Here is a 12,269-nt window from a genome sequence, read left to right as displayed (position 1 = left end):
CGCATTGGTTGCGTAAAAATGAGACGACCCAGGTATAACAGCTTACTTCGAGCTTCCCGCTTTTCAAAGGTGGACCAAGCAGGTTCCCCTTTAATGGCTGATTTCGCCGTCATAATAATTCCACCAACTGCCACTTTCCCCACAGAGAACTGAGATGGCTCCAGTTGACGAATAGTAGGTTCTGTTAGACACATTACTTCATTGGCTTAGCTCAAACTCGGTACCGCGACGGACTTCCATAGTATACGGGTTGTGTTAATCGCACCTTGTAGACGCCCCGACTTTGGACACAGTTAAGACTGTTGAGGCTCCAGATAGTCGCTTCTTGTGCTAAACGAAACTCCGAGGTAGTAAATTGGATCGGTGTACCCTCGAGAGAGGGAATTTGACCGTCCAGGCCAATAGACCAGCCTTACACTTTTCACTGCTAATCAAGAGTCCATACCTACATGTATTAGGCAAAATCTCCCCAAATATCCAAGAGTCTCTGAAGATCAACCAAATTATCCGCGGCTACGAAGATATCATCAGTGTGTCAGAATTTATAGCCCGGTGTACCTAGTAACAGAGACCATACCACGTCCACCGGAGGCCTATCATCATAGTGCCCTACGCTAGCGTCCACCTAGCCCGGACAGGTGACAAATACAGCATGGGTAGTAGTACCCTACTACTGATGGTCGCACCTTTGACGCAAACCACTCAACCCAGCAGAAGGAGCAGCAATGATACGACCAATCCCCACTTCACACACCGCAGTGGGATTAAAATTGGATGCTGTAGCAACTCCAGCCGACACCCTCCCTACGTAGGTAAAGAGTCAAACCCTTTGGAGAGAGCTCCTGAAGGGGAACGACGAGCACACAGCGGCCCACATAACCCGGCACAGCTGGCACCAGAGATCCCGGTGTGCTCCAAAAGGCCGGGAAATAGGACCACCGTGCCCTCATACGGAGGCCCGCCGCCCCACAGCAGGCTACCCAATCCGCCGAGGCAGTCAGTTAAATAACCAATAGTTGAATAAAAATTGTAAAATGTTTAAATAATCGAAAGTGAATAATCCTATTATTTAAATAAAACAAACAATTATTTAAATAAATACCACTTTTATTCAAATAAATGCTTGGTTGCGTAAAAAACATAATTAAATAAGTTAAAATGATATTCTTTTTACCAACGTTTTTTAAATAAATCGGAAAATTTGTGGATAATGAATAAACAATTCCGAGCACTAGGCTATTTCTATCGGTTATCAACAATATTTTGAAGGTTATACCCCCTTTAAACAATTTTGACAACCGTTTTCTCTTATAGAGTAATTTCACCTCGTAGCTTTGGCTATGACCACGGTTTATAGAATCTAGATTCTATAAACCGTGCTATGGCCGCCATTTTATGCGGGATTTTTTCTCTATGCGAAAAAGCATTGATGACGTCGTGTCACGTGAGACTGAAATCACTGAATTGTATAATTAAATTTTTCCTATTCTTTCCTCCCAATTTCCTTCCTATATTTCACTGATACATTTCCTATAATTCCTTTAAATGGTTTTAAAATATGCTGTGGTCACCCTGGTATTTGTGAAGTGAAGAGATCGTTTCACAGGGGTAACGTTGTTATTAGTCGACTTTTAAAATACCGAAATTCTAACCAGATGGCGTCAGCATTCTGAAACGTAGAAATATTAAATTATTTAAAAATCAAGAAAAAGTATTTCGCAATTTGCTTTATGCCAGCCAAATTTTTACCTATTAAACTTTTGTTGGTAATTTGTACCGAAAGCGCTTTTGTTTATACATAAAAAATTGATTTCTTTAAAATAAATCTATTTACACCAAAGGTCTAAATTGGCGCCATCCAGTATAAACAAAAGTATTAAAGATTAACTTCTGACAACTTCTAAATGCTTGTTTCCCTATAAGCTTTTTATGAATTTAATCGCCCCGTCTTACATTAAATATTTTTCAAAACAGTTACAATAAAGTTACAGTAAGATGGTTTTCAAACTCCGATAATGCGCCACGGTCCACGAACCCCCAAATTTACTAAAAAGTACTAAACAAAGAATACAGTCTTTATGGAAAAATTCAAATTAATTTCAAAAAGGAATTTTAGCAATTTTCTGGGAAAGATAATTCCTAAACGTTAACAATAAATATAATATAAATTATTTAAATTGCGTTTATTTGGCTAAAATATTGGATTATGGAACAATATATACGGGAAAAAAATCGTATAAATTAAAACATAATGGAATTATCAAGCGCGAAGGGGTGGAAATACATCAAACAAGATTTATTCAGCGTAGGGTGGGTTTCAAAAAATCAGAAGGGGAAACATACATATCCCCTAACTGTGCCCCAAGGTCTCGATGCTGCTTCGTTTGCTGCGGAGTATAAAAACAAAACAAAAAATCGTTACCTGAGGTTAAAAACATCGTAACTCTAAATTTATAGTAACTTTGTTTCGAACATTCTCCAATATAAAATAATCTTTCCCAGAATTAATTATATTTTCTCATAACTTGTTTAAAACATATTTTCGTTTAAAAATATCGTATTAGTTTTAAAGTTACGATATTTTTGTTTGGAAAATTTTGATTAATTTTATTGAAGTTAGGATATAATTTGTTTGGAAAGAAAAGGTAAATTTATTTTTTATGATAACTTCAACTTTGGATATTTTTAAATGAATAGTTCAAGGTGAAAATGTAGTAACTCGATCTTTTTCTATTATAATTTAATTTTCAGGGTCTTTATTAAGTGATTGAAAATCCCGTATGATCCCTTTTAAATATTTAAAACGATTGCCACAAATTTGTTGAATATTTCTAATTCATACAAAGGCATAAATACTTAAATTATTCGGAAAACTTAATTTGTGACGATACGATGTTTTTAGACTCGAGTAACGAAAGATCAACAAGTCGTCGCGTGGAAGCTTGTTCGTCGTCATCTCGTTCGACGAATTAGTTGACAGACATCGCGAGAGCCTGGCGTCTTCGCCTCGCGGACGCGTCCGAAACTTTGGCGGCGCGCTTGAGTGAGAGAAAAAAAGAGGTCGAATTGCGAAAAGAGACGCTAAAATGGCGCCGCTCGTGATCCGCCGCATCCGTCGAACGATCCCCATCTCGATAGGGAGACAATTGTAGCCGCGAGTGGAACAAAAAATTATCTCCCCGAAAGTTGTCTCCAATCCATTTTTTTCGCGTTCAGATAGAAAGAGCTCTCTCAGTTTCCATTCACGAGCGCGTAGGGGTCGATCGCGCCTCTACACGGCCTGGCTTCTCCCTCCTCCAGATACTTCTCTCTCTCAGTTTGCGTCTCTCCATAGTGAACTCCGCTTCCCACGGAGTACGATCAGCGAAAGTGTCAAGGATGCTCGTCAGCGTCGGGGATATGCATTCGGCGATCAGGTAAGTCTCCATTCGCCAAATAGCTCCCATCGCGTCTTTCCTTACTAAATTTCGATCAATAATTGAAGAACGGTTTCTTGGTTCCGAGGGAAAAGGACGCGTCTTTCTCATCCGGATACGATTTCAGTAAATAGATGCCCGCGAAACTAAGGGTTAATGTTACTGTCCAACGCCATTCGACGGCGCTTCTATAGCAAGCAACACCTGTCGATAGGATGTTGCTTTTTCACGCCTGGCTTTCGACGTGTTTATACCCGAGTAGCGCGATGTTGAATGGTTGAAAAAATAACTCGTATACGAAGCCACGGTCGCACAGACACATTGTCGCTTGAAAAGGGTTTTTCACGGCAAGTTTATAACAATTTTGACGCTATAAACTCTTATATAAACCGATATAAACTTAGAAGGAGACTACCCGAGGTGGTTATCTCCGATTTGGTTCAAACTCGGGTGGTAAGTAGACCTTCATGTAACTTGAAAATATCTATAAGGGTGGACAAGAATGGGCTTTCGTTTTGTCATGGCAACCAAAAATGTTTTTCACAACTTAAAACTGTTTTTCTCTATGAAAATTAACATTTGAATATTTTTCAAAAAAATAAAAAAGGTTCATCAATTAGATACATAATTCAGATCATGGCTAAATCTGGTACATTTGGACCAATATACGTCAATTTTGGTAAATATGAGAAAATATACATATATTGGGTAAATACGAGTAATCAGTTTTTAAGTTGTGAAAAACATTATTGGTTGCCATGGCAAAACGAAAGCCCATTCTTGTCCACCCTTTTAGGGATTTTCAAGTTACACAAAGGTCTACTTACCACCCGAGTTTGAACCAAATCGGAGGTAACCACCTCGTGTAGTCTCCTTGTTAGTTTTAAGACTCTGTAGTGGCAGTTTCTCGATTGAATCGTCGCGTTAAGCAACGGGGAGACGGTTTGCCTAATTTGAATACCTATCGAATTGTCTTTTTAATATTTATTTAAAAATTAGGAGATAAATTGATATTTGGTCTCCCACGGTTTTCCCAATTACAGAAAAGTATTGTTTGTATTTTAAACGTTTCGTTTCGTAGTTGTTAGGAGCGAGTTTACCCTAGAAGTAACAAAACTATTAGATATCCAGAAAAATAACTCGCGGGGAAAACAAGACATTTCGGAGCTTTTTCGGGGACTGGCGAACCGAAAACGAGTCTTATTCACCGACTAATTAACTTTGTTTTATCGATATTTCCCGGCAGCCAATTTCAGCGAAGAGTCAGCGTAACGGGCAACCGGTTTGTCGCGGAAATGAACAACATGCCTTTGCTGAGCGACCACGAGCTGCCGGCGCACTTGCGGGAAGTGGCCATCGTCAGCGGCTACCGTTCGCCCGCCAGTTCCATGAGAGAGTGCCTACAAAGCGCCTTCGTGCCCACCAACGAAACGCTCAATTTTTGGACACATTTCCTCCCGACCTTCTACTTCGTGTGGTTGTTGAACGATTCCTTCGAGACGCTCAATGTCCTAACAAACCCTTACACTTGGGCCTACGCGGCTTACATGTTGACCATTTGCATCTACCCGTTGGTCAGTTCCCTGGCGCACCTTTTCTTCAGCCTGTCCTGCTTCGCTCGCGACGTTTGGTTCTTTCTCGACTACGGCGCGCTCAGTTACTACAGTTTCGGAGTGGGCCTCATCTACCGGGCCTACGCTTTTCCCGAAGACCTGATCAACACCGCTTACGGGGACATTTTCCTGTACGTGTGCGCCTTAAACACCATCATCTGCACCTTTTTGGCGTGCTGGTCGCGCTTCATGGAGTCCCTGCTGTGGATCAAAGTCTTTCGTTTGGGGGCCTTCGTCATACCCTGGATCTGGGACAGCGTACCCATCTTTTATCGCTACTACTGTATGGCCGAGGTGGACAGCGGTTCCGCGATGCCGTTCTACCTGAGGCAGTTCGCGTTTTCCCTTTCCATCGGACTCTTCTACGCCAGCCATCTTCCCGAGAGGCTGGCTCCGGGGAAATTCGACATTGTCGGCAACAGCCACCAACTGTTGCACATCAGCGGCATTCTAGCCACCCAGCAACAAATGAACGGGGCGCTGCGCGATATGCAATCTCGCCGCTCGTCGATGGAAACCGGAGCCGTCATGGACCATTGTTTTTGGTGCGTCTACGCCATGTTAGCCGTCTTTCTTATCAATATGCTGGTAATCGGGCTGTTTAGTTTGCACTCCTGGAAGATATTGAACCGCGGAACGAACCCTTCCAAGAAAACGAACTGAAAACACCCGATTTATTAACGTACTGAGTTAGAAAGGCAGCTTTGTCATTTAACGTGGAATCACGCCCAAATTAAGCTTCGTAATTGTCGTCTCATAAACATATATATATTTATAATCTTTGAAAGAAATCAAAGTGTATAACTATATATACATTCTAAACATTCCTCCCACGGAATATGAAGAAGAAAGTGATGTTGAAACAGACCAAACAGTGAGAAGGCAAATATTTGGAATAGTAAGAACTTTCGTCGCGGGATATGAAAGCCCGCCTAAACAGCGTTGCCAGCTCCGAAAATTCGAATTATAATTTCGCGGGGCTTGAAAATTAACGAAAAAAATATTAAGCAAAAATTGATGATAAAATTAAATTTTGTAGAAATATGGTCTTAATAATTTGTTATATTTATGATAAATCTTTTAATAATCAAGTTGGGCTTAATGAAAAATATTTAACTAAACAAAAAAGTTACAATTTTAAAAGATTTTCTATAAATTCGAAAATTATCGTACATTATCTTACGCTCAATCGTAATAAATGGGCGAAGATGTGGCTGGTAATTATCGCGTTCGATAATTTATCGTACGTCTGGCAGCGCTGCGGGTAACAAGAAATATTCAAAACAGAACGTATAACCATTTATTCCATAATGTTCGCGTTCCCCAAATCGAATGACCCAGTCTTTCGCACCCCCCTCCTCCCCCTTGGATTTTTTCGTTGCGGCATTATGAACGTAAGAGGAGAAAAGGGGTCGATAGTTCCTCCCCCCTCCAGAGAAAAGCTATAAAGTTCGCAATATTTCGAAGTGGGTTTTCAAGATAAGCGCGATTCCAAAATTATTTCGAAAAACTACGTTCCTGAAAAGCGTCGTGTTTTTTGAAACCTTGAGAAGTGGCACAGATGGTACTAGATTCTGCCCTTGGTAACACTGCTGGCTAAAACTAAATCCAACTTATCTGCAATTAAACGAATCCCTTATTAATAAAAAGTACAGGTTTTAAAATAATTATAATTTTGTGAAACCAGAAGTATATAAAACCTGAGAAGAATCCATTTAGACCATAAACGTTAAACGAGTAACTTCGCATTACCGAGTGAGCTAAACACTTCATATTTTTTTGGGTACACCGATTACCTAATCAGTGATCGACTATAGAGTGATTAGGGAATGATAACGAACCGATTACCTCGGTTACGGAGTGGTTACAGGTGATTACTCTCATCATTTAGGCCAAAGTGGTTGTTTTAAGCGAATGACATTAGCAGTAAAGAAACTAACCCTGTATCGTGTTAGTTATGTTGGTAGCCAGTATGTTTAATTAATCTCTTATAATCTCGGTAATTTTTTAATTTATCGGAATTAAGTAAACCCAATTATAATAATTAAATATTGAATATTGTATACTATTTATTTATCATGGCACGATAATGTTCCCAAAATAACTACCTATAGTCACAAACTTCTCTCGCAATTCGCTACCTTAGAGCAAGAGTCAAGCAAAAGCAAGTCTAAAAACCCCTATTTGAAAAAAACCAGTTTTAAGTTCGAAATCTAGCATAATAATAATGATAAAAATGATAATCTAATAATGAAAATTGATAAAAATAGAGTGAAAATATTTAAAAACACTCAAGGAATTTTATTTTGAATTTCTTTCAATAGTCACGTATCTCGGCTTACTTGACTTTTGCAGTTTTTGGGCGAAACAAAGTTTAAGGGAGATGGATAATTCTCGATAACCAAGATTTTTATTTACTTCTGATTCCACCAATATCAAGCAGTCGTAGTTACGAAAGGCAACGTTTAGGTTTGCACGGTGCTACGTAGGCTTTTCGTTAAAGCTTATTATTATTTTCATCAACCACTTCTACGTCAACACGAACCGAGCAATTATCTGTAAAATAACGAAAAACCTGCTGGGAACTTTATATTTAATAATTTTTGATCTACACGAAATACGTTATGGTGGCAAAAATATTGTTTACGGGTATACCTTCACCTAATCATTAGTTTATAATACAAAAGCTCGTACACCTAAACCAAAAAGAATGCGCAGTGGTAAATACATATTTTTGTTAATTTTATATGCCGAAAATAGCTTATCACGCGTGGATAATTAAAAACTTTCTTCGTAGGCACTTACAAATATTTTGTTGTATCATACGTAATGTAATCAATCACTCCTAAAGCTCGTCTTTGCGTAATATCTTCATCAATGACAACAAATAAGAAGGCTATTCGCAATTTAAAATGCTTAAATTTATAAAAAAAAAAACGTATATCTGACTATTGGACCAATCAAAAATAAATTTAAAAAGGTTAAAAAAAGGTGCGAATTAAATTTGGCTTGTCAAAGCCAACTTTTCAATACAGATGATTCTTAGTTTAATAAAATATTTTGGGAACAATAGTTGGTTTTATAAAATAAAAAGTGGTCTGGCCTAACTTGTTAAAATGCTGCTCTTACGTCACAAGGCACAGCTTTATTAGTATATTCTTCGCACGATCGATTTGCACGCGCGCTAGAAAAACCTGTATTCCTCTGGAGACTGTAGCACGTGCTCGTAGACGTGTAAAAACCGGGAGGTCTACTCGCTGGTAAAAGTAAGAGCCACATTAAATCAAAAATGCTACGTTAATTTATAAAAATAACTATTGAAATATATTTAATAAAATAAAAATATTTTCAAATAATATTTCATTTAAAAAACTTTAATATTTAAAAAAAACTAAATAGTAATATTGAAAAAGAAAATTAAACAAAATTTACAAATATTGCATTTTTGCCTTTCGGAAGTCTAGCTTTTCCAAAAAATAATGGGCCCCTTTTGGTTCGGGGCCCTTGAAATTTCCATAGCCTACACAGACAACCTACACACCTTTGAACAAAGTTTCATTATGTAAAATACATTTATGGTACACTTATGAGGGACTATGTTACGTATGGTAATATTCTCTATTACTAAAACGTACTAAAATTAATATAGGGCCCCTTAAAGAAGCAACCAGAGATAAAATGGTTTTATTTTTCTATAAAGGGAGTTCTGTCCGTTAAAAATTACAGCTTACGATTAGATAACGCGTATTTTAGGTTTTTCGTCGACCATAAGACCCAGTCTGACTCGTTCGACTGTCGAAGAGCCTAGAATATCTACGGGCTTAGACAATCTAACGTGACAATTAACGCTATTATATTTCCCAGGGCCAGTTTAGCGTTAAGTGACCCTTTAAGGAAACAATGTTTAAATTCATTAAATTCCTATTTCATAAGGAAGCATAACGCCTAGTTTATCGACGTTTCAGCTCAATTTTCTTTTCGTCCTGGCATATAATATTTATACAGTGCGCGAATTATTTTTTTTGGGCCTGTAAATTTTGCTGTTCAATAGACCTCCAGTCTAATGTAAAAAAAAAACACAAATTGTGATGAATTTTCGAAATGATGTGGATTTTCCGAGTGTTTTTTTAATGTTAAAACGTGTTTTTATATTTAGTGTGTTGATTGTAATATTTTATTATTTACACTTGTTATTGTTCGGGGAAAAATTTACGTGTTTGCAGTAATAATGTTAAACCAAATTTACATACCGCTATATCGTATACCAATATATTCCATTAATTATTAAAGTTTATAACCTGAGAATTTCTAATCTGATCAAAATGTCTATGTACCTGTAAAACATGGTAAAATAATTTATTAGTAAACGTATTTCTTTATATAAACCATTCTATAAATTCCTAGTTGTCTGGGCAAACCTTAAACATAGACTATACACTACTATTTCAGTCAATAGTGCTTGAAAACTGTTTTACACTTTTAAAATTTCATAATAAATCGGATCATTTTGGTTGACAATGACCAGTCACTAGGTTTAGTTTTTTGGATATAGCTAAGGTAACCTACGCGAAGAGAGTATATTTCAAAATATAGCAATACTATGAAAGGAATATTAACGAAATCAATGAAATACCGTTATTTCACTATACACAATTGTTTGTTTAAAGATTTATCCGATAAATTAAGGTTACGAGGTAAAATCTCCATATTAAACCAAGAAACAAGTTTGAAGGTTTGCCAGATAAGTGCTACTCTATCTCTCTTTACGAGTATCCCTGGTTCCAGAAAATTCTGGCGGAAGAATTTATAGAAGGATCTATCGCGCATTCAAGATCTAACCGAGGTTGTGCAAGCCCAAAAATTAAATATGTCTTTATTTTTTTATGATTACATTTAGAGAGGTTAAGCAGCCGACGTTTTCGTAGGGAAAGAATAGGTTTCCACGGTACTTTGCTGACGTTTGTTACAACAAGCTAACGTCTACACTACTTTTGCACATTCACTTAAACTAAACCAGACGTTTATAATACAGATCTTTTTAGAGAAGTATCCACGGTTCAAAATTTACGACAATTATAATAAGCGAGGGGTCTGACATTTGAACAAATTCTGTACACTCTAGACAAAAAATATTTTAGAAATGGCCGAAATCTGGGCGGAAATCAGTTACAAAACTTGGAAATCAGCCTTAATAACCAGAAATAAACCTAAAAATTGTGCTCTGATATATCAAAATCAGTTTCTGACTTCTAAAACCACTTTGAGAGTCAAAGGTGGTGCCTTGGGTATTAGCCTAGCTGATTATTATTATTATTATTATTATTAAATTTGGTAGGCAAATATCGGACCTCTCGGCCATAAGTTATTTATATAAAACTATATTGAGAAAGTGAACATTTGATGTATTTTTTTTCTTCTTCCGAAACGTATATTGAAAAAGCAGTGGCAACCTGCGATGGTACACGTTTCAAGCGAATAACATTAGCAGCATAGGAAGGTGGATACTTCCTTTATATTGTTTACTTCTGACCCCACGTAAATGCATCGGTAGCAGAAAATCTCTAGCGTCTTCGGTTATTTGTATATCAGAGGGTAGAAAGTTTATCCGCGCAGTTTATAAATAGCTCATTTTCAAAAATAATCTCTAGACCGCAGCTGCTAAACAGTGGTTCAAGAAACTGAACCTTTGTCGTCCAAAAAATATATATATATATATTGGCAAGTTAAGCTTTCCAATAAAAAAAGGTTTCATTTAAAGCTATTTCTATGATAAACATTGCTTTTATAATTGTATAAAAATTACCGATATAAATGTGTGACAAAGAAAAAAGAGTACATACAATTTAGTTTAAAACGACCCCTTTTATAAATGCTCGATTTTTACCCAATAGTGCAAATTTGATGTCTAAAAATGTTCGTATAGCTTAGGTTATAGATGTTGATAGGGCGATTGGGCGTGGCTAAATTGGCGTCATTCTGACTAGCGGAAGTTCCGTTACTACTTTAAAGGCGGGAAATACTTTACCTTTTCCCGCCTTTGGTTTAAAGTGACGTAATTCTCTGAAAGGAAAATGATGCTCACTTCCGCCCTATCGTAATTATGACCCTGGATGTATAGAAAATCTTTAATCTCAAAAAATTCCATCGTAATGGCTTGTTGATCGTGGTTATATTCAATGTGATAACGCATAATTCAAACTATAATTAATATTTGTGCCAAAAATGTCATATTTTTAGACGGTTAGATTTAAAGGTACAATCGATAAAACAAAACTAAAAATACATTATCAAACATAGACGATTGCAATCTCTATTTTTATTGGGCAAAAACCGTATTATGTTACTTCTATAAACTTCCAAAAAAAAGATAAACTATCGACCTGATTATTTTATAATTGTCGTGACTGTCGTCTGACATATTTTGCAGCGTTTTAAAACAAATATGAAACGAGCTTTTTATAATAGAAACTGACAAAATTTAAATTTAAATAAAAACAGAAACCGAACAAACTATACTGAAATATTTTGCGCGATATTTTTTATCGAAACGTTTTATAAAATATATTGAACTGTAAACGATTTCTGTGTATTTTTGAACAAAATGTTGATAAAATAAAAATTTAAATAACGCACGATTTTCGTAATCAAGTGTATACGCTATCGAAATAAATGTATATTAATCTATGGAATTAAATTTTGTATACGAGTTCGAAATACAACCGTAATTTGTTTAAAGTTAAGGGAAAAATGATTGAAAATAGTTCAATAAAAAGATATTAAATGTTTATTTGGCGACTTTTTATTAACTGATATTATCTTATATTAACTGACTCAGCATTCGTAGAACGAATCGAATCATTAGGCTTATATGTAAGTGTTATATATAAAATATTACGCCGTCTAGCGTTTACGACCGTGTTGAGAGGGTGAAATGTTCTGGCGGTCACATTAAAGAGTTGGCAAGTCTATATACGCCAGACCCCCAACGAAACGAAGGTCTGATAGTCCTATATGTATATCACGTCATTCCCCATTAACGCGTACATTGTTTGGTAGAATAGTCATAGGACGTCAAATATAAAAATACATCGTGATGTCACCATTTACGCGAGAATTTGTTTTAGGGTTGAGTTCGTTAGCCGTCGTTTTTACAATGTAAACAGCGAGGATAATTAGTCACGATAAAAGGATTAATTTATCTCCTGAAATCAACTGTCTGACTGATAAGCTTGAAACCGTA

The 12,269-nt window shown here is 36.6% G+C and overlaps 1 protein-coding gene across 1 annotated transcript; it reads left to right on the top strand.

Annotated features, from left to right (window-relative positions):
- The first annotated feature begins 2,925 nt into the window (after positions 1–2,925).
- Positions 2,926–11,766, top strand: LOC149922516 (membrane progestin receptor gamma-like). The gene is made up of 2 exons (XM_090163262.1): positions 2,926–3,416; positions 4,663–11,766. The coding sequence occupies exons 1-2, from the start codon at positions 3,379–3,381 to the stop codon at positions 5,690–5,692; spliced, it is 1,068 nt and encodes a 355-aa protein (XP_090019388.1). The 5' UTR covers positions 2,926–3,378; the 3' UTR covers positions 5,693–11,766.
- Positions 11,767–12,269: the final 503 nt, after the last annotated feature.

This window comes from Leiobunum rupestre, chromosome 11 (assembly GCF_980474605.1).
Source record: "Leiobunum rupestre chromosome 11, qqLeiRupe1.1.hap1, whole genome shotgun sequence".
In the NCBI taxonomy this organism is placed as follows: domain Eukaryota; kingdom Metazoa; phylum Arthropoda; class Arachnida; order Opiliones; family Sclerosomatidae; genus Leiobunum; species Leiobunum rupestre.
The sequence above is the reverse complement of the archived record's forward strand: the minus strand, read 5'-3'. Positions and strand labels throughout refer to the sequence as shown.